At 36.9% G+C, this 23,571-nt stretch overlaps 1 protein-coding gene across 1 annotated transcript in view; it reads left to right on the top strand.

The window, feature by feature from the left end:
* LOC146403606 (uncharacterized) overlaps positions 1-23,571 on the top strand; it is a 421,112-nt gene that overhangs the window by 315,787 nt on the left and 81,754 nt on the right. Inside the window, exon 2 of the mRNA XM_084957731.1 lies at positions 20,933-21,003. Within this exon, the coding sequence (XP_084813857.1) occupies positions 20,933-21,003 (71 nt within the window). The remainder of the gene's footprint in view (positions 1-20,932; positions 21,004-23,571) is intronic.

Below are 23,571 nucleotides of genomic sequence, written 5' to 3'. Positions count from 1 at the left end.
CCTACACTGTCAGTGGGAATGCAAATTGTTACAACCATTATGGAAAACAGTATAGAGGTAGCTAAATATAGAACTACCATATAACCCAGTGATCCCACTCTTGGGCATATATCCTGACAAAACTTTCCTTGAAAAAGATACATGCATCCGTATGTTCATTGAAGCTCTATTCACAACAGCCAAGAGCTGGAAACAATCAAATGTCCATCGACATATGATTGGATTGGGAAGATGTGGTATATATACACAAAAGAATACTATTCAGCCATAAAAAAGAACAAAATAATGCCATTTGCAGCAACATGGATAGAACTAGGGACTCTCATACTAAGTGAAATAAATCAGAAAGAGAAAGACAAATATCATATGGCACTTATATCTGGAATCTAATGTATGGCACAAATGAAACTTTCCATGGAAAAGAAACTCATGGACTTGGAGAACAGACTTGTGGTTGCCAAGGGAGAAGGGGAGGGAGGTCTAGGGACTGGGAGTCTGGGGTTAATCAATGCAAATTATTGCATTTGGAGTAGATAAGCAATTAAATCCTGCTGTATAGCACTGGAAACTATGTCTAATCACTTATGATGGAACATGATGGAGGATACTGTGAAAAAAAAATGTGTATATGTGTGTGTGTGTATATATGTGTGTATGTGTATATATGTTTGTGTATGTATGTGTGTTGTTGAGAAAGTAAATTCTAAGAGTTCTCATCAGAAAAAACACTTTTTTCTATTTCCTTAACTTTGCATCTATATGACAGGGTGTATGTTCACTAAATTTATTGTCATAATCACTTTATGATATATGTAAACTGAATCACTGTTAGGTACACATTATTTTATTTTTTATTATTATTATTTTTAATAGTTATTTCCCCAAACAACTGGATTAGGAAGATGTATATATACACAATGGAATACTATTCAGCCATAAAAAGAATGAAATAATGCCATTTGCAGCAACATGGATGGAACTAGAGACTCTCATACTGAGTGAAGTAGGTCACAAAGAGAAAGACAAATAACATATGATATCATGTATATCTGGAATCTAATATAAAGCACAAAAGAACCTTTCCACAGAAAAGAAAATCATGGACTTGCAGAATAGACTTGTGGTTGCCAACGGGGAGGGGGAGGGGGAGGGAGTGGGGTGGTTGGGGAGCTTGGGGTTAATAGATACAAACTATTGCCTTCAGAATGTATTAGCAATGAGATCCTGCTGTGTAGCACTGTGAACTATGTCTAGTCACTTATGGACAATGACAGTGTGCAAAAATAGAAAGTGTACATGTATGTGTAACTGGGTCACCATGCTGTACAGTAGAAAAAAATTGTATTAGGGAAATAACTATTAAAAAATAATAATAAAATATATAAAATGTACAGAACAATGATTCAATTTACATATATCATGATAAAAACTCTTATCAAAGTGGGTATAGAGGGAACATACCTTAACATAATCAAAGCCATTTATGACAAACCCACAGCAAATATAATACTCAATGGAGACAAGCTGAAAGCCTTACCACTAAAATCTGGAACAAGACAAGGATGCCCACTCTCACCACTGTTATTCCACATAGTACTGGAAGTCCTATCCACAGCAATCAGACAAACAAAAGAAATAAAACGCATCCAGAAAGGAAGAGAAGAGATAAAACTGTCACTGTATGCAATGACATGATACTATATATAAAAAACGCTAAGGACTCCGCCCCAAAACTACTTGAACTGATCAACAAATTCAGCAAAGTAGCCGGATATAAGATTATGTATCAGTTGCATTTCTGTATACTAACAATGAAATATTAGAAAAGGAATACAAAAATATGATACCTTTTAAAATTGCACCCCAAAAAATCAAATGCCTGGGGACACACCTGACCAAGGAGGTAAAGGACTTATATGCCAAGAACTATAAAACATAAAAAAATGGAAAGATATTCCATGCTCCTGGGTTGGAAAAATTAATATTGTAAAAATGGCCATACTACCCAAAGCAATCTACAGATTCAATACAATCCCTATCAAATTACCCATGACATTTTCCACAGAATTGGAACAAACAATACAAAAATTTGTATGGAACTACAAAAGACCCAGAACAGCCAAAGTAATTCTGAGGAACAAAAACCAAACAGGAGGCATAACTCTCCCAGACCTCAGGCAATACTACAAAGCCACAGTCATCAAGACAGTGTGGGACTGGTACCAAAAGAAACAGAAAGAACAATGGAACAGAACAGAGAACCCAGAAATAAACCCAGACACCTATGGTCAATTAATCTTTGACAAAGAAGGCCAGAACATGAAATGGGAAAAGGACAGTCTCTTCAGTAAGTATTGCTGGGAAAACTGGACAGCTGCATGAAAATCAATGAAACTAGAACATACCCTCACACCATGAACAAAAATAAACTCAAAATGGCTGAAAGACTTAAATACAAGACAAGACACCATCAAACTCCTGGAAGAGAACATGGGCAAAACATTCTCTGACATCAACATTACGAATATTTTCTCAGGTCAGTCTCCCAAAGCAACAGAAATAAGACCAATAATAAACCAATGGAACCCAATCAAATTGACATGCTTTTGCACAGCAAAGGAAACCAAAAGGGAAACAGAAAGAGAACTTACAGAATGGGATAAAATAGTTTCAAATGATGCAACTGACAAGGGCTTAATCTCTAGAATATACAAGCAACTTCTACAACTCAACAGCAAAAAAATCCAACCACCTAATTGAAAAATGGGCAAAAGACCTGAATAGACATTCTCCAAGGAAGATGTATGGGTGGCCAAAAAGCACATGACAAAATGCTCAACATCACTCATTATTAGATAAATGCAAATCAAAACTACCACGAGATACCACCTCACACCAGTCAGAATGGCCATCATTAATAATTCCACAAATAACAAATGCTGGAGGGGGTGTGGAGAAAAGGGAACACTCCTCCACTGTTGGTGGGAATGTAAGCTGGTACAACCACTATGGATATCAGTATGTTCTGTACACTTTAAACTTATACAGTGCCGAGTGTCAACTATATCTAAATAAAACTGGAAGAAAACAAAGATAATATGTAAAAATTAAAGGTAAAACCAAAGAAATGATCTGAAATGTAGCAGCCAGAGATAAAGAGAAAATTTCTAAAAAGAGATTAAGGACTCTAAAAGACAGAGTGTAAAGATATACAATGTAAAAAGTAGAGAGAGTAGGGAAGAGGAAAATTTTTAAGGAAAAAAATGGCTAACAAATATATAGAATTGATAAAGTATATTGAATATTGGCAATCAAGTAGTATAAGAACAATTCAGTGAAAAGGAAATAAAACCAAATTCACACTTTGACACATCAAAATAAAACTGCAGAATGCTAAAGGCAAGGAGAAGAAACCAAAGAGGGAAAACAGATTATCAATACATATATTAAAAATTAGGTGACAGAATTTGCAACAGCAACAACAAAAAATGTGTGACATTAATTGTACCTTTCAATGTCTGAAATAAAATAAGAGTTAACCTAGAATTTTATACCTAGCTAAACTAACATCTAAGCATGCTTGTGAAATAGAGGCATTTTCAGACACATAAGAACTGAGGAACTTTACCTTCAACAAATCCTCACTGGAGGAAATTATCTCTAGTAATGCATTTCAGGAATACGAAAATTGATTCACACATACAAGCAGAAATGAGAGAAATAGTACAACTCTTTCTGGGACCAGCTCTGATATATAAAAAGTATTCAAAAATCACTTGTTAAAAATGAATGACTTAATTTACAATTTGAAATAAAAAATAGTTACTGAGTACAAACTGTTCAGGACAAAAGGAATATGACACAATTTATTTAAATTACCAAAATCTAAAATAAAAATACTGTGGATCAAACCATGGAAAATTTATTTTTTCCATTCTGGTTGAGGGTTTTCAGTTCCCTTAACATGAAAAAGTTAGAGATTTATATGAGAACTTGTTATATATAATCTTTATATTTCTATTTCACACACACACACGCACACCAAGAGTCTTCAGGCACTGTCAGTCCTCCCTTATCAGAAGTTCCCATTGTGGCTCAGAGTTAACAAGTTCAACTAGCATCCATGAGGATGCGGGTTTGATCCTTGGCCTTGCTTAGTGGGTTGGGGATCCGGCATTGCCATGTCCTGTGGTGTAGGTTGCAGATGTGTCTTGGATCTCACATTGCTGTGGCTGTGGCTGCTGATTCAATCCCTAGCCTGGGAATTCCCATATGCCACAGGTGCATCCACCCCTCCCAACCCCCCTTATCTTTTGAAGAATATTATCTGGCCACCATTTGTGTCAGCATTAATTTATAACATCTGAATGGGTATTCATAGTTAGTAGCCAATAATTAATATTCAAATCAGAATTCTGGGAACATTTAATATGTGTTAACTCTCCTCTTCCTGATTAAAGTAAGGAATATGTCTGAGAAAACCTTTCTGTATCTTTGCGTAAATCATTGTCTAAAATACTAAACAGAACAGAGTCAATGCTTTCATACATTATATTTCCTGAGTTTCTCCCATTCAATATGATTCCTCAATAATTAGTTTGGTACTTTTTTTTCCTTAAATCCTAGCATATAATTCAGCTACAAAAGGCCAAGATGCAACTCATTTGAGCAGCTAAAACAATTAGTTCTTGTATTTCCTGAATGAATTTTTTCCACCATGAAGATCATTTATCTTAAAGGAAAAGTTCTTTCATTTCTTGGATATTCATAATACTCTTTTTTCAGCTGGTTCCAAGAGCAAAATTCTTTATCTTAATGAAAATATAAACGTAATTTTCATTTCAGTTTTTTTTTACTTTTTCAGATGCAGCAGCTCATTTAGAGTATGTCTTCCTTATGCTATTCTTAAAATTTGAGGTTCTAAAGTCTCTGTATACACATTCCTAAAAATTTGAATTCAAGGTAAATTTATCTGCACTTTCCAAGATTTACTTTGATCCTATGTATAGTTAAATCTTACCAAGAAAATCCTCAGTGTAACATGCAGAATAGCCTCCAAAGATGTCCATGTACTAATCGATCCCCTTTTACGTGAAAAAAGGGAATTTAGCGACACAATTAAAGCTATATACCTTAAGAAAGAATGATTACTCTGGATAATCTTTGTGTATCCACTGTAATCACATGAGCCCTTAAAAGCAAAGAATTTTCTCCAGATGGAGTCAGAAAGATGCAGCAGAAAGAGAAGTCAGAGAGATTTAAAATGTGAGGACCCAATTACTATAACTGAAAGTACCCACATGAACAGCAAGAGAACACAGGCAATTTCTAAAAGCAAAAACTAGCCCCTGACTGACATCGAACCAGGACACAGAAACCCAGTCCTATAACCTCAAGGAAATGAACTTGGTCAATGACATGAATGAGCTGAGAAGTGGGATTTTTCCCAGATCCTCTAGATAAGATTCCAGCCCAGAGAGCATGTTAGTTTTGGCCCTCTGATGCCTCGAGCAAAGAATCCAGCTTAGCCATACAATGGCCAGACTTCTAATTCACATACCTTTGAGATAATAAATGGGTTTTGTTTTAAGCCATGAATTATGCAGTACTTTTGTTACAGCATTGGACATAAAACCAATACACTAACAATTCTCCATTGTATAACTCTGTTTCGTGGAAGTGGGCCTGTTTTCTCTTGACTTGTATGGATTTGGCCTTCACAATATCTAGATTACAGGTCAGTAAAGACCCAGCCTTCCCTTCATGGCACACCAACTTACAGAGTAATAGTGTTTCTTTTTCTCGAGGCTTTCCATCTCTTCTGTTCCACCAGTTCTTTTGAAGAGGCGGTCAAAATTAGAATTACAGTTCCTGTTCTTGCTTTCTTTACCTTTGGGAGATGAAGTCACCAGCAAGGCAAGTCAAGAACTTGTCGGATATTCTGATTTTAGCCAACTGAGACTTCCAGCAGATGTCCAGAAAGTCCCTTGTTTTGCCTCTGTGCCAATTCTGTAGTTTTTATCAGGAATGTATCATATATTCCCTCCATCTGTTCATCTGTCACCTTCAGACGTAAGGATTATAGAGAGGCAGCATTCACGTATTTGGCTCTGCAATGATAATGATGTTACTTTAGCACTTCTCTCTTCTCCTTTTTACCTTCTTGCAAATTGAACATAGAGACTTAGATTTTGCTAGCTCACTAAACCCACATGCCTGGCTACAGGGCTTCAGTTCATCTTTAGTTCAAATAATGGCACTGCCCTCCTCCAAAGAGCTCAATTCTCAATCAAGCTCACATAGAACATGTCTTATCCAGCACCAAGGTTTACTCCCAACTCACAAAGTTCACAAGAAAGAAGCCACAATCAATGCCAAATCAAAATCTGGGATGCCTTAACCCTGCCAGACTCACCTACCTAAAATCACTTCCACTGTGAAGTGTTTTAGGTTAGAATTACTAGAACTAAAAATATAAATTTTACAAAGAAACTACCTAGTTTGGAGTTCTCTCAGGTTTTAAGTCTAATTAATCATGTAACTACAAAAATTTTGTGACTAACTTCTCTACAGTAGAGTTGTGCCTCATAAATCCATTGTATGTTTTTTTTATAATAAACAGTCCTAAAAAAAAAAAAACAAAAATCATCTGCTAAAAGGATATCTGGTCAGTATACAGAAGCTCCTAGAAGACCTTCATTTATATTCCAGCTGGTAAATTTCACCAGAATCTTTACAAGGAGAATTGGTCCAGTCAAAATTGCCTGCCTTAAGGGAAATGGAAAAAAGTGAGTTACAAACTCACATTTCTTCAAGTTCCCAGTGATAGTCAAAGCTACTGCTCTTCCTTTTCTTTTATTTACATAAATTTTAATAGCTCTTTTTTATTACTCAATGAATTTATTACATTTGTAGTTGTACAATGATCATCACAATCCTATTTTATAGGATTTCCATCCCACAACCCCAACGCATCTCCCCACCCCCCAAACTGTCTCCTTTGGAAACAATAAGTTTTTCAAAGTCTGTGAGTCAGTATCTGTTCTGCAAAGAAGTTCATTCTGTCCTTTTTTCAGATTCCACATGTCAGTGAAAGCATTTGATGTTAGTGTCTCATTGTCTGACTGACTTCACTCAGCATGATAATTTCTAGGTCCATCCATGTTGCTAAAAAGTGCTGATATTGCGTTCCTTTTAATGGCTGAGTAATATTCCATTGTGTATATGTACCAAATCTTCTTGATCCACTCCTCTGTCGATGGGCATTTAGGTTGATTCCATGCCTTGACTATTGAAAATAGTGCTGCAGTGAACATTGGAGTACATGTGTCTTTGCGAGTCATGGTTTTCTCTGGATACATGCCCAGGAGTGGGGTTGCTGGATCAAATGGTAGTTCTATGTTTAGTTTTCTGAGGAATCTCCATACTGTTTTCCACAGTGGTTGCACCAATTTACGATCCCCCCAACAGTGTACTAGGGTTCCTTTTTCTCTACACCCTCTCCAGCACTTATTGTTTGTAGACTTTTGGATGATGGCCCTTCTGGCAGGTGTAAGGTGGTACCTCCCAGAGTGGTTTTGATTTGCATTTCTCTAATACTGAGGGATGTTGAACATCTTTTCACATGTATTTTGGCCATCTCTATGTCTTCCTTGGAGAATTGTCTGTTTAGATCTTCTGCCCATTTTTGGATGGCGTTGTTTGTTTTTTTTGGTCTTCAGCTGCAGAAGGTGTTTATAAATTTCGGAGATTAATCCCTTGGCAGTTGATTCATTTGCAAAGATTTTCTCCCACTCTAGGGGTTGTCTTTTCATTTTGTTTTGGGTTTCCTCTGCTATGCTGAAACTATGAAGTTTGATTAGGTCCCATTTGTTTATTTTTGTTTTTATTGTCAATACTCTAAGAGGTGCATCTGCGAAGATGTTGCCGTCATTTATGTCAGAGAATGGCCTATGTTTTCCTCTAAGAGTTTTATAGTGTCTGGTCTTATATCTAGGTCTTTAATCTATTTTGAGTTTATTTTTGTGTATGGGGCTAGGGATCACTCCATAGCACCATATACTCTTCCTTTATGATCAGAATTTTTCTTTCCTTTAAAACACTTATTTCTCTCCCACTATCCCTACTCCATTCTTAGCTTCTGATGCCTCCTTCTGCCTCAGTTCACCAGAAATGCCTATCTAGCAGACTGAAAAAGTCAAGGCTTGTTTGATTTGGTATCCGTTTTTCTATAGCTAATGTAGTTTTCTCTAAGAGGATCCAAACCTCATGAAGATTAATGGGTGTGTGTGTGTGTATATATATCTATATATCCATTAGGCGAGATGCACTCACATCTAATGTATCAGTAACAGCCCCACTCCACTCTGTAACCCACACATGTTAGCATTTGTCTTCCTGATGTTGGCTACTGCCGGTTCTCCTCTCCTGATTTGCATGATTTGCATGTGCTATTTCACTAGCTCCAATGACTTATTTCTTTTGCCAATCCATTCCAACAATTCTTTATGACATCACTGAAGTTAAACATTACCACCTATGCAATAATCTCATGTTTAATTTATTATAGACATCAGAGTCCACAAATTTTATTTCTCAGCCTCTTCTAGATAAATTGTTTATATTTGTTAATAGCCAGTATTTCTATTCTTCACAGAATTCTTGCATACAATTTTGTTCCTTTATCTTGGAATTTGAATGTCTCCTCCCTATTCAATTCAGTGAATTTTTGGGCAAGTCATGTGGTCTTTAGGCAAAAAAGCAAACACATTCTTCTGGTTCTGCGACGTGAGTTAATTTCTTAGACAAGGATTCTGACATTGATTTAGACTCCAAATGTCCTTTTTCTGTACTACTTATATCTGAATTCACTTAAAAACATCACTGTTCCTTGGAATACTTCAGTTTTCTATTCAAAATCACTCTACGCAGTTGTTTAAAATTTGGGAGAGCCTTCTTCTAGAAATGTTATTCACCTCCTTATAAGTTAGCAGGGATAACTAGCATCCAGCAGATTAGATTAAGGAGAGAAAGGCTGTCTGTTACAACCCATTCTCAATGAGCACATCTCCCAGGGGATCATGTCAGGTCTACAACCCTCAGTTGGGAGTCAATAATCAACCATTGGTTCTTTCTAGGAACTATACTGACCTCTTGGAATCGACAGCGCTCAGGGGATTTATTACACTGTTGGACTGTTTTTTCCAGAAATCTAGATTTCCTGTAGTAGAACATGTTCATTGACTTTAGAGTCCAGCAGAGCAGTTCGTTTCTCTACTTTTCCACTTACATCACTTTTCTAAACTCTCTGTCTGTGGCTTTGCTTTGATTTCTTAATATTTTCCCATCCTGTTTCACAAAGCACATCTTCTCATGAGTGTCTCCTTTGATGTAACAAGTCACATAAGTACTAGTGAGAAAGTTACAGAGTTGTTTTCTTCATTTCTGAGTCATCAGTCTCCATTCTCTGAATACTTGCTATGGATTTTTATAAACTCCATTTCCTTAGACTTTTGTACTATTTCTTCTTTCTCTAGTGGTTACTCCATTTGTAAGAGAAAAGCCATGTTTGGCAAAATGAACACTTATCCTGGGATCAAAACTACATAGACCTGATATTTTCAACAAAGGTGGCCCTAGGCAGGTCAAAACAACATTGAGTGTCAATTTCTCTAAAAAGTGGGAACAGTGATTTCTATATGCAGAGTTGTTATGAAGTAAAATAAAACAATACATGTGATTTTTTGAACTATAGAAATCCTTGGGGTGTTTCCGTTGTGGTTCTGCAGATTAAGAACCCTAATACACTATAGAAATCCTTGGGGTGTTTCCGTTGTGGCTCTGCAGATTAAGAACCCAACAGTGTCCATGAGCATTCAGGTTTGATTCCTGGCTTCGCTCAGCGTGTTGGGGCAATCTGACATTGCCCTAAGCTTCAGTGCAGGCTGTAGATGCTGCTAAGATCCAGCATTGCTATGGCTGTGGTGTAGGCTGATAGCAGCAACTTCGATTTGACCCCTAGCCCGGGAACTTCCATATTGCACAGAGTGACTTAAAAAAAAAAAGAAAGAAAGAAAGAAAGAAAAGAAAAAGAGAAGAAATCCTTGGTATTCATGGTTTGGTAACCATTCATTCATTCATCCACTAATGTATTCAAAAATATATATTAAACCTTATCCTTCTAACTCCAGCCCAAGTCCTTGATACTTCCTTCTCTTAGAGATTTTTGCTCACCAAAATAAAAACATTGGAAGACACTGCATTTTCCTATTTTAATAAATAATTTATTTCATTAAAAATATTTTTTCAAAGAGCATGAAAATAAAAGGAGATATTTCCCTAAAATAAATTTGGAAGGCAGAAGATGATGTCTATCCCAAAGTGTTTTAGGGCAGTAGCTGGGGGTATTGTTGAGACTCTGAAGAAAGACTTGTGCTCTGCACCTGCAGAACAGGCACCCAACGAGTACTCACCAAGGAGTGCTGTAGAGGTTAAATTTATGTGTCAACTGCACAGGCCTTAGGGATGCCCAGATAGCTGGTGAAACATTGTTTCCAGGTGTGTCTGAGGGGGTATTTCCGGAAGAAACTTGTATTTGATTCAATAAACTTGAGTAAAGATCCATCCTCACCAATGTAGGTGGCATCATTCAATCCATTGGGAACCAAATGGAAAAAAGTAATGGCAGGGCCGGTTCCCTCTCTTCCTAAACTGGGACATCCATCTTCTCTGCCCTCAGGTATCAGAGCTCCAGACTCTTGGGCCTTTAGATTAAGGCTGAATTATCCCATCACCATTTTTGTTCTCCAGCTTGCACATGACATACTGTGGGACTTAGCTTCCATAACCACGTAGGCCAATTCCTATAATAAATGTCCTCACATTTATCTCTAAGGATCCTATTAGTTATGCTTCTGTGAAGTACTCTGACACAGTACCAGTCTTTCAGAGTAATTTTTAAGCATCAGTGGAGCCCCCTTGGCTGGATCAGTGAGTACTGTACCTTCATCATCCCTTACAGGTAGAACACATCGTCCTGCTGCCTTGGACTGTGGAAACATTTCATACCTAAGAGGAAGGGAAACCCTAATAATTGACCGAATTAGACTCAATTTTGGGTTATTATCAGGTTAGACTCATGTTTGGTTATTAAAAACCAAGACGTGTTCATTCCCTCATGTCTGAGGTTTTGACTTATTGATACCATAAAAGGATAGCATATGTCCTACAACCCTAGACTTGTGTCTTTGGCTGCCTAGGTCCGCGCTAGGTGAGAGTTATCAAGTGAAATAATGTTATCACGCTGCCTTTGGGAATCCCTCTTCCTGGATTCTACAGTGAAATTCAAGATAAACATCCAATTGGATTAACTTTTTGCTCCTGGTTATTTCTAATATAGTCAACAACCATATGATGGAATACTGTAGAGCCGTGAAAAATAGTCCTTCTGAAATCCAAATATGGGAAATGCTGAGCACGGATTTTTAAATTAATTTCAGTAGAATTCAGACCTATAAAAACAGGATGATGCCAGATTTTTAGTAAAAGTGTGGTCGCGGTGGTGTGTGTGTGCATATATGTCAGGATATGTAAGGAAATACAGATGATGGAGGGATCAGAAAGTCACTAAAATCATGTAAAAATTATGCTTTTTTCTGACTAAGAGATTATACTTAAATTCTTATTTTTTTCTTTATATTTCCATATTTTTTAAACTTTCAACTGTACATGTGTATAACTTTTTATAATCAGGCAAAAACAATAAACATTATTTTTGCAATTCCCTTCTGACAGTTTCTTATCTTGCTCCAGTTGTCATGGAGCAATTGGTTGCCAAATACCAGGAAATTAACAGCAATTATCACCAGCTGGCTAGCTGCTAGGAGTAGTTACTGGACTGTAATCCACGCAGCATGAGCTAGAAACCCTTGAAGGAATAAAGTCGATGATTAATCAAACTTGAAAAATTAACTTCCCGGGATAGTAGACATGAAGACGGCTTGTTTACTGAGCACTGGGCAGCATCCCCAAAGCCCCACTCTAATTATTTTAGCAACATCAGCCCTTTAAAGCAGATTGCTAATAATCCACTCTACAGAAAGAGAATTTCATATATTTGAGATAACTTCTTAAATTCTAGCTAACAATGAAACATTTCATTATCTGGGAAGTGACAATAATATTTATATATAAAATTTTTCTTTATTTCATCAAAAACTGGGTTCAAGTGCACACAGAGCAGGAATGGATTGCATACTGGCTTTTTACAAAGCAGAGAACATGTGGTCCTTCTCTCTAAATTCCCTAAAATCCAGGCAGGTAGACGAACATATCTCTTATTTGACTACATGAGAGCATAGATATTCATTTTGAGATTTTGAGGAGATGCAGGAATAGCACCTTCTTCCCCAACTCAAATTCTGATCAAGTTTAAATTTAGACAAAATATCAAGGCGGTGATAAGACCAAAATCAGGGAGAGCACTTCCATTCGCAGCAAAGGAGGCATTCTTCAAATGACTTGGAATTGGACAGACACCAACCTTGTTAGAGGTACCTCTCGTGCTGGTCCTACCACAGGGACAGAAGCAGCCACTGCGGAACAGTTATCATAGAGGAGCAGAGCAGAAAAATGTGCTCTCTTTGGGCAGAATTGTACTCTCTTCCTATTTACCTTCTCATATTATACCCACTCGTAATGTCCAACATAAACTATATAAGATTCTGCAAATAAGGTCAAATGTCAAATTAGAGTATTCCAATAATAATAGCCAGCAGAGCACCAGATGTGAAATAAATTTTTCTCTCATTTTTATATTCCAAGGAAGAAATTAAAAGACAAAGATTAAAGACATTAAAATTCAAATGAAAGCCTCACACTGAGCCATCTTGTTCCTTTTTGGGGTGGGCATGCATGGCATGTGGAAGTTCTTGGGTCAGGGATCAAACCTGAGCTACTGCAGTGACACGGCCAGATCCTTAATGCTGCTGGCCACAAGGGGGCGTCCCAAGATACCTTCTTTATTCCTGTGTCTACTGCCTCCTTGTTCCTTGACTTCTCTCTCTCCAAATTGTGTCTCATCCCTCTAAGGCCTGGCCACTCAGCTTTGGGCTTAAGGATGGTAGTTTCATATTAATCACACTTCTGGTATGTCTGTTGGCTTCCAAGTAGAAGCCATTTTCAGAAAATAGAAATAGAAATATGGGATACCCCCTTAAATTTAATTTCGGGTAAACAGACTGTTTTTCTTTAGTATAAAATATCCTAAATATTGGCTGGGACATACTTATATTTAAAAATTACTAACAACCTTAATCCCAAGAAGTAGGTAGTGGAAGTCTATCGGGCCATTTAAGGGTTTTGCTCGGAAGTGAAACAGTGTCATTTCTGCCATAGAATATCGGTCGAGGTAGTGGCAGGGTTCAGCAAGGCCTGAATGAAGAGGTGGTCTCAATTCTTGATGAGGAAGTTGCATAAGCGCCTGTGGGATGGAACACATTATGGTGGCCATCTCTGGAAAATAAAGTCTGCCCAAAGAATAAGTATAAATATGTGAGAAAAGATATTTAAAATACAATGTTCTAGTTCCGGCCTTGGAAAATGACTTCGGGAATGTTCCCTCCACTTCAGTTTTTTGGAAGAGTTTGAGAAGGTGAGTACAGAGGGGTTGGTATTAATTCTTTAAAAGTTTAGTTCATCAGTGAAGCCATCTGGTCTTGTCCTAGACTTTAGTTTTAGGGGAGGTTCTTGATTGTTGATTCTATCTCCTTACTCAGTATTGGTCTGTTCAGATTTTTTTATTTCTTTATGATTCAGTCTTGGTAGTTGTTTGTTTTCTAGGAATTTATTAATTTCTTCTAGGCTGTCCACTTTGTGGGTATAGGATTGTCCATAGTAGCTTAGTATGCTTCTTTATATTTCTGTAGTATCAGTGTAATGTTTCATCTTTGGTTTCTGATTTATCTGTCTTCTCTCTTTTTTCCTTAGTCTAGCTAAGAACTTGTCAATTTTGTTTATCTTTTGTAAAAAGTAACATAATTTCATTGATCTCTATTTTTTTCTATTCTTAATTTCACTTATTTCTACTCTGATCTTTATTACTTCTTTCCTTCTGCTGACCTTAGGCTGAGTTGTTTTTGGTTTTTTTTGTTTGTTTGTTTTTTTTCATAACTCCTTACAGTGTTAGTTTGCTTGAGATCTTTCTATTTTCTTAATTCATTATAATAAACTTCCTTTTAGAACTACTTTTGTTGCATGCTATAAATTTTGATATGTTGTGTTTTCATTTTTATTTCAAGATATCTCTTGCTTTCTCTTCTGATTTCTTCTTTATCCTATTAGTAGTTTAGGGATGTGTTGTTTAATTTCCAAAGGACTCAAAACTGGATCAAAACATTACTTTAAAAACTATATTACAATATCATAGACATAGGTGGAAGAAGGAAGAATTAGAAGAAAATTAAACTTTTAGATGCCTAGAGATGAGAAAAAAGAAATACAAAAAATGTGGCAAAGTAAAAAAATAAAGTAAAATATGTTCAAAATTATCACCAGTCACAATAAAATTAAATGCTCTAAACTTGCCAGAATCTCATATTGGAGAGGAAAACATTCTACCTATGCACTCTTTATAAGAGATACAACTAAAATATAATAAATATAAAACGTCATCTAAGAGCCTAGAAAAAGATATACCAGGAAAATTCTAATGAAAAGAAATGTAGGGTTATTTTCTTTACTATCAGACCAAGTTAACTTCAAGCCGGTGAACTTGGTTAGGATACAGCCTGAGCTGCAAGAACAAGAGACACTTCCAACACAGCTGCTCACAGTCCAGGTCAGGAGATCAGTCGATCCAGGGAAGGTAGCAGCAATGACGCAAGGTCACTAAAATCCTCGTAGTCCTTCAGCCTCATTGGCCCAAAACCTCCTGAAGTGTCGCTCTTCTTTTTTCTTTTTCTTTTTTTTTTTTATGTGTAAAGCTGGGTCACCAATATGGCCATCTCTCATCTCACAGAATAGAGAAAAGGAGAGAGAGAAAGCAATTGTCTTCCTTCTAATTCTGAATGTTGAGAAGTTGTTTCACTTTTGCTCCTATCTCATTAATAAACATCAGAACTTAGGTACAACTGGTTGCAAAGTACACCAAGAAAAGAAGTCTTGCCAGGAGACTAATTCAATTGAACAGGAAGACATGACAGTGAATAAAAAATATGGCCTGTCATATCAGTCAACAAAGGATGCTGCAGCCATCAAACCATCACATGATAGCTGCCTGGACAGTGAGTCCTGAGGGAACAGCTCAGGATGGAAACAGTGCCTCCCACTGCAGCCACCCCCCAGTGGTGAACCCTGAGGAAACTCAAGATGAGAAAACACAAGTTACTGGCCCCAGATAGCAAAGATCCGTATCAAAGAAATCATTTCTGTGAGCTCAGAGTCTTTCATCTTCCCATATATAGAAAAGTACTAAATTTCTTGAGATACTCAATTTCCTTTAATTAACAGTAATTTTTGATGTCCTGCTACCTGATCTTTTTGTTGCAAAAACTCCTATATATCCTCGGTCCCCTCTTGCCTCTTTGGAGAAGTCTCTCAGAATTACCTCAGATGCTGTGTCCTGGACTTAAATCTGACAAATAAAACATAACGTTTGTCCATCAAATAAAACATTATTTTCAACTTTTAGGTTATGCATTTTTTAGTTGACGTAATGATTATAAAATAGAAAGTCCTTAATAAAACATCTTCAACATATGTAAGGCAATTATATAGAGTGAATGATTGACTGTTATAATTAAACATTTCAATATGTCTTTATTTCTCAATGACTGATGGGCCATGCAGGGAAAAAAGAGTTGATAAGAATATAGTAAGTTTGAAAAGCACAGCTAACAATCCTTATTTACTGAATACATACAGAGCTCTGCACCTGCAAATTAGAAACACACATTCTTTTCAAGCACATTTGGCTTATGTATACAACCCACCATACACTAAGCTGTAAAACCGCTCTTAACAAATTTAAAAAACCACCATCTTAATTATACATTTCATTGACTACAATGCTATTAAATTAGAAGTTAATATACAGAAGATACATTTGGAATACTAAAAATATACCTTTCAAAACTACATGAGTCAAAGAATTTATAACAAAATATTCTAGGAGGCTAGTTTATTTGGGGCCTAAACAAATCCATATAAGAAGAATTGAAAATGTATGAAAATGAATGTCTTCTCACAAGAGATTGTAGATGCTGTTACACTAGACCGACATCACATTTTAATGAATACTAGGGCCCTTGAAGTAGGGGACTCAAGGAAGAAATGGAACCTAAGATGTATTTAGTGTCGTGGATGAGGGAGACCCAGCAATTGGATGACCTACGTCATAACTCTTACGTTTTGCAAAGAAGAGGTAGAAATAGCTTGTATTGTCCCCAAATATGTAGTCCCATTTCCTGTAAGGGAATTATGAATCTCATCCTTGCCGTAAGACCTGCAGTGCCTACAGGGTGCAAGAGTCACATTGATGTTAGATTTGGCCACGTCACTTGCTCTGTCCAACAGCATGGGAGCAGATGTGGCATCCATCATGTCCGCTACTGATGTAGTAGCCACTGTCTTTTTTTCCATTTGCTTACACTTTTCCTTCTGCCATGAGAACTGCATGTTCCAAATAAGAAAAGATTCTTCATCCTGGGTCCTGGAATTAAAAAAGAAACGTGGAACAGACCCACGGGTGATCTAAAGTGGCCAGCAGCTAACATGGTAAAAAAAAAAAAAAAAAAAAAAAACACACTTTTTTTTAAACCACTGAGATTATGGAATAATTTGCTATAGTGCTGGACTTAGCCAGACACCGTGTCTGACACCTCACCCATCATGCATAAATAGGAAGCATAAGCATATTGGTTTTAGGTATGATAATGGTATGATGCCAAAATTCAATCCAATGTGAGAAGTCCCCTTATTGTGTTTATATTCTTAGTCATGAATTCCACACTTCTGATATAAACTAACAAGGATCCTAGGGAGACTAAACTGTGGGGGTAGAAGCTTCCCTCATTCTATTCGCCTTCACTCAAATAACTAAGTCTTTCCTAATGGCTTTTGACAATATAATTTTGCCTGGAATAACTTCCATTGAATGGGGAATAGTTACTTTTCTAAATTCAATAGGCTTGGGAGCAGAGCTATACCTATATGTGTTCTACAAAGTATTTGGACTTTTAAAAAGTGAACCACTTAGAGACGTGGCATTCAATTAATTAAGTTCTGCATTCCCTCAGGGTACAAGGGTATTGAAAACATCCTAAATTGAAAAAGTCCTAAATCATCCCAAATACAGGAAATCCCCCCCAGCTGAGAGGCAAGAAAGAGAGGAGGTTACACTTTGTATTTTAATTTGTTTGAAATTTAACAACCAGAAACAAGAGTATTTCATATTACACTTTAATTTCTTTGCATTTTTACATTTGGAAGTTTAACCTACAAGAGGATTTAATTTCCTTGAATATCATCTTTTCCCTAATGACTAAAAATATGAAGGGGTTCATGTTGAAATCTGGGGCATGTCTATACTGATTGTTCATTATTTGAATATCTTAATACTGTCATTTGATTTTGTCCTGAACTCTTGGTAGTCTATGTTAGAATGATCTGGAAAGGGAAATAGGGAAATGAATTTTCAGTGTTATACTTGTGTGATCTAAATGTTAATTTAATATTGAATTTTTGGTCCAATTTCAGAGCCTTGTGGCAACAGATTTGTACTGCGCGTCAGTGGTCTGGGAAAAATACCCAGAGGAGCAGTAGTTTATATAGAGGAAGTGATCTCATGAAGGTAGAAGCAGGACTGTCTTGTAGGCTCATGACTTCTTCCCCCAAGGGTTGAGTAGCCACAACCCTTGTAACCCATGGGTTTATTAGTTAAACCCAGTAGGACTAAGAGAACAAGAACAGCTAGATGTTAGGTGAGTTGAACTCTTCTTCACACTCTTGATACTTATTTACATGTGGCAGGAGCTCCACTCCCCTTGCATCTCTTCACTCATTCCACCTGCACGGATAGTCTGTGAGTTGATGAAAGGAAACTGGGCATGTTTAGCCCAGCCATGTGCTGCTCCTTTCTCTCTACAGGAAAAATGTGTTCCACCTTCCTGCCCCATTTTATTGTTGTATACACAACTGGCGGTGGGGGAGGCCACCTTCTCACCCATTTTATAGTTGTATACGCAACTGGGATGGGGGATGCACTTGAGTTTTGTTGAGACAGGGAATGCTGAGGTAGCAAAATCTCAGTGGCTTCAGGTATCAAAGCTGCCCTGGATCACTGCCCTCCAGAGTGACCCACTTCCAAGCAACGACTCAGAAATCCAGTCCACTTACATCTTGCCATTGTACCTTAGCATATGAATTTCTGGTCGTGTTGTTAAGGTAAAGACAAAGCATTGCACAGCAAATTTTAAATGCTTTAACCTGGAAGTGACATACCATATATATCATAGCCCATTATCTAGAACTAGTCACATTATTCAGTTTAACTGCAAGGGAGCTAGGGAATATCAAAAGCATGTGGAACTTTGATAAGCAGCTGATGTCTCCTCTATAGTACATTTATAATATTCTGGTGAGCACTGTTACAGATATTTATATTTATAATATTTATAGAGATAATATTACACAGATATTTATCATATTCTGGTGGGCACTGTTACAGATAAATGCATTTGCCCGTAAGATACAAGGCATATTTACCTACATCAAGTTTATCAGTAATGAATGTGATAATTTTTTATCCCACATGTCCCTTTTGTCTTGTTTTTTAATTGCTTCAGAATGGGTAGGGTAGATTTCTGATTTTTATTGCCACCCCCAGTGGCCTCAACGAGTACTAAACAATTAGTAAAGATAATACAGGCTCTCAGAACAAAGCAAGGTTACTGTAAGTAAAATTTGGGGGCAATAGATAGGACTTCACCTCGGATTTGAAAGATAAATGAGATTACCTAGAGATTTCTAGAATGCGATTATCTAAATGTAGAGTTACAAACATTTTTAATCTCTCTCTTGCCCTAAGTAAAATCAGTAAAAAAAAAAAATTCTGAACTCTCTCTCTTTTAATTAAAGACAAAAGCAAAAGTCAATGAGCTGGTGCAGAGCTTCTGACAGTCTGAAATGTTATGTCCTGAAATGTCAGGTTCCTTGCTTCTCTGCAATACAAAAACATTATTTTTCTTGATAGCTTAACAAGGATGTGCTAAATATATGCCAGATTCATGTAAATACATACACATTCCACTGAACAATGTGGCAATGAAGAGGCCTTGAATAAGATCCAATATGCCATTCTGTGCTAGCAATATTTTAAAATACTCAGTCTGATCCATTACAGGGCTTCTTCCGCCAAGTCCTCTTTCTTGCAAGTGTACAAAGAAAACCGAACTTTGTCAGTTGCTTTGAATGTCATGTCCTGCATTCACTGCCAGATTAGTCATTATCCTAGTAGATTTTCCATGAATCCTGGTAAATGCTAAGGTATCTTCTTTGCACGCTGTTGCCAGATAATTACCACTCTCCGTCGGGCTGTTCTGAGTCTGTAAGTATGTCAAGCATGTTTAATTAAAGTCCAAGCCTACAAGATGCCAAACTTGGTATCCTTTGTGAATATCAATCTGATGCTTACGTGGGTAAATCAATAGCTTTTTCTTCAGTAATTGATTCTCATCTAAACAAGAAACTATAATTTACTTAAATTCAATTAGTGACATAAAACTTCAATATGTGTATTACCCAAAAGTGACTAAACGTTTATCACATAATGATTTCGTTTATGATAATATGAATAAATTCAAGAAGCAGGATAGGAGTTCCCGTCGTAGTGCAGCAGAAGTGAATCCGACTAGGAGCAGTGAGTTTGCGGGTTTGATCCCTGGCCTTGCTCAGTAGGTTAAGGATCCCAAGTTGTCCTGAGCTGTGGTGTAGATCACAGATGCGGCTTGGATCCCGCGTTGCTGTGGCTCTGGTGTAGGCTGGCGGCTACAGCTCCAATTCAACCCCTAGCCTGGGAACCTCCATGTGCCGTGGGAGCCGCCCCAGAAAAGGCAAAAAGACAATAAATAAATAAATAAATAAATAAATAAATAAATAAATAAATAAATAAATAAATTACCTCCAATCCCAGTGTTGCGTCTGCCTGGCATTCGTCCCCATTCAAATCTTTTAAATCTGTCTTAAAATTATTATTATTATAATTTCTTCATTATGTATTGGTCAAATGGCAAATGACAGAAAAGTAATTTAAATTAACCTAAATAGAAGAATAGAGGGAAAAAAAGAAAAAGGAAGAAGGGAGGGAAAGAAGGCCGGGAGGGGGAAAGAGAGAGAGGGAAGGGAGGAGGGAGACCGGGGGAAGAAAGCTAAAGACCTGCTAAGGAAACAGTGTAGCAGTCGATTGTGTGTGCTCCCCGCGGGCGGACGTCAATGGGTTTAGAAATTCAGATGTTAGCAGGTCTCTCTCTCTCTTCCTCTCCCCACACCCTCCCTCCTTGCTTTCCTTGGAAGATGGATACCAGGGGTATAACACCGAATTTATCTTTAACGCTTGAATCGCAGTTTAAGAAAAATAAAGTCTAGAAGTAAAACAAGGCGACAGGACACTCTCGTCGGTCCATTTTGGATCCTATGTTGAAAGGAACCTATTGGCAACAAGAATGGAATATTCTGATTGTCCAGGGTCAGCTCACAGACCCACTTCTATTATCAGACTTAACAGAGCAATGAGTAAAGCAAACATGTTAACAAGCTGGAAATAATATGCAGCATTGCTGTTTTACTCAGTGTCAGGCATGATTCTTGGTATAATCTCAAGGATTATGTAACGCAGTAAGACTAAAACAGAAATACTCTTGTTATTCCTCTTCTACAGGCGAAGAAAACAAGGGCAAGCGGACTGAGAAAGTGAAGAACAATGAGGAGAAAATTCAAGATGCAATCCAGGTAGTCTGACCTTACAATACGACAATTAAATAAACATGGTAGACAGATTTTAAAATATATACGTGTTTTTACATCCTCCTACAAACTACCTTGTCGAAAAATAATAAGATTCCTGCAAAATCTAAAACTCTAAACCTGAGACATCCCACTGTTATCTCTATTTCTTCTCTCTAAGGTACTGCATGCATTACTTCATACCTTTCCAATGTGACCACGGGAGGAAATACTTTATGTTAGCCTTCTGATTTTAACCATAAAAACCCCATGGAGAAAAAAATCCAGTACCCTAAAGAAGAAGAAATATTATGAAATTTTTTCAGAAAGAAAATCGATTTATGATCCATTCACTGTTGGATTAACATCATCCGTACCCAGCAATGTTCTGACCACGTCAGGCAGCTGAGCTAGACCGGCACCCCTTGGGATCCCCGTCAGATATGAAACAGACAGTGTTAGGGCAGTTTTGAAGTCATTTTGAAAAAACTGCTTCGTCTGATCCCAGATCCACATGCTGGGTGATTATTTGCTTCCATCCTCCAAAACAATCTCCTTTCTATTTTCTTCTTCCTCCGTGGTCACCAAGAAAAGAATGACCATCTATTGAGGTTATGTTTAAAGCTGGAATTGTATATAAGCTTGTATCTTTCACAGAAAAATTAATAGCGTATAGAACAGTAATTCTCCACCAATGTGTTATCACTTACAGCAATCTGATATATTGATGAAAACATGGGGGAAAAAAGAGAAAAAATAAAAGGAAACCTCTAAATGGTGTGATGGTGGTGAATCATCTAGTTTGCATTATAGGCATCCCAATAGCATCATTTGTGGCATTCTTTAAAAATCATCATCATTGCAGAAAAATAGATGCAAAAGTCTGGTTTTTGTTGAAGAAACAATTATATTTCTATTAGATATATATGTATATTAGTTTATATATTAAACATAAAACTATTATGTATATTATATATTCCTATATATACTACTTATATACATATGCATATATTAATGTTATAGGCATATGATTCCTTCTATAAAATAAATATAACTATGGATGTCTATAAATATGTTTCTATGAACTGAACTGTATTCCCCTCAAATACATATATTGTAGCCCTAATCCCCAGTGGAACTGAATCTGGAGTCAGGGTCTTTAGGAGTTAGTTAAGTTTAAACAAAATCATAAGAGGGGAACTCTGATCATATAAGACTGTGGCCTTAAAACAAGAGGAAGATATACAGCAGAAATTGGCCCAACATTGTAAATCAACTATACCTTAATTTAAAAAAAAATTTTTAAGAAGAGGAAGAGAGAGTTCATTCTTTTTACTCTACTATGTGAGGACACAGTGAGAAGGCGGCTGTCTATGAGCCGAAAAGAATGCTCTCACCAGAAGCCAGATCAGTTACACCTTGATCTTAGACTTCTTAGCCTCTTGAACTGGAAAAAAATAAATTTCTATTTCTCCAAACCACCCAGTCTACAGCATTTTGTTCTGAAAACTCAAGCAGATGAAGAAATATGCATGATTATATAATACTAGTAAAAATGGTCAACATTTATTTAATGCTTACCAAATGCCCATGACGCAGCTTTAAGCTGATTACATATATCATTTCATTTACTTTCCACCACAGTTTTGTGATTTATGCATTATTATTACATACTGTCATATCTTAATCAATGGATCACATTCACCTAGCTTATACCCAATGGAGCAAGGATTGAATTCATACGAGATAAGTTCAAGATAAACTAGCAATAGCAAAAGAGAAAAAAAAGAATAAAGCAGGAAAAAAATGGGTGTAAATAAACTATTCACCATAAAATATATTTTTAAAAACTCTGAAACAAATGCATTGTAAAAATTGAGACATATAGAAAAGATAGTTTGTGTATATTTTAAAAATCAGCCACAGATGTCACCCTGTAAATTAAAAATTGGTGGTTAGATATTTGTGCATGTGTGCTGTTTAGGGCCACACCCAAAGCATATGGAAATTACCAGGCTAGGGGTCCAATCAGAGCTACAGCTGCCAGCCTACACCACAGCCACAGCAACGTGGGATCTGAACCGCATCTGCAACCTACACCACAGCTCAGGGCAACTGCTGGATCCCCGACCCACTGAGCAAGGCCAGGGATTGAACCCGCATTCTCATGGATACTAGTTAGATTCATTTTCGCTGTGCCACAGCAGGAACTCTGACAAATTTTTAAAGGAGAAATTTTTAAGTATTTCCTTTTGATATTGATTTTTAACAGTATTAGCAGCTTCCTTCAGTTCTTTACTTAAAAACATCTTAGTGCTTTTATAAGTAAGTGCCTCCTGTATCAGCACAAATGCAAGTATTGAATATTAAGTCAATGGAAAATATTATCCTGCTAAGTACCATGACTTTTTTTTTTTTTTTTTGGCTCTGCCCATGGCATGTGGAAGTTCCCAGGCCAAGGATCAAACCTGTGCTGCAGCAGTGACCAAGCCACTGCAGTGACAACGCTTAACCTGTTATGTCACAAGAGAACTCCATAACGTCTATTTTTCATGTAAACAGATTTATTCTGCA

Source organism: Sus scrofa, chromosome 5, assembly GCF_054392235.1.
Source record: "Sus scrofa isolate SSC_HxYL_T2T_F1_AM1 chromosome 5, Sscrofa_HxYL_maternal_Yorkshire_Landrace_v2.0, whole genome shotgun sequence".
Lineage (NCBI taxonomy): Eukaryota > Metazoa > Chordata > Mammalia > Artiodactyla > Suidae > Sus > Sus scrofa.
This window is presented reverse-complemented; position numbering and strand designations above follow the sequence as displayed.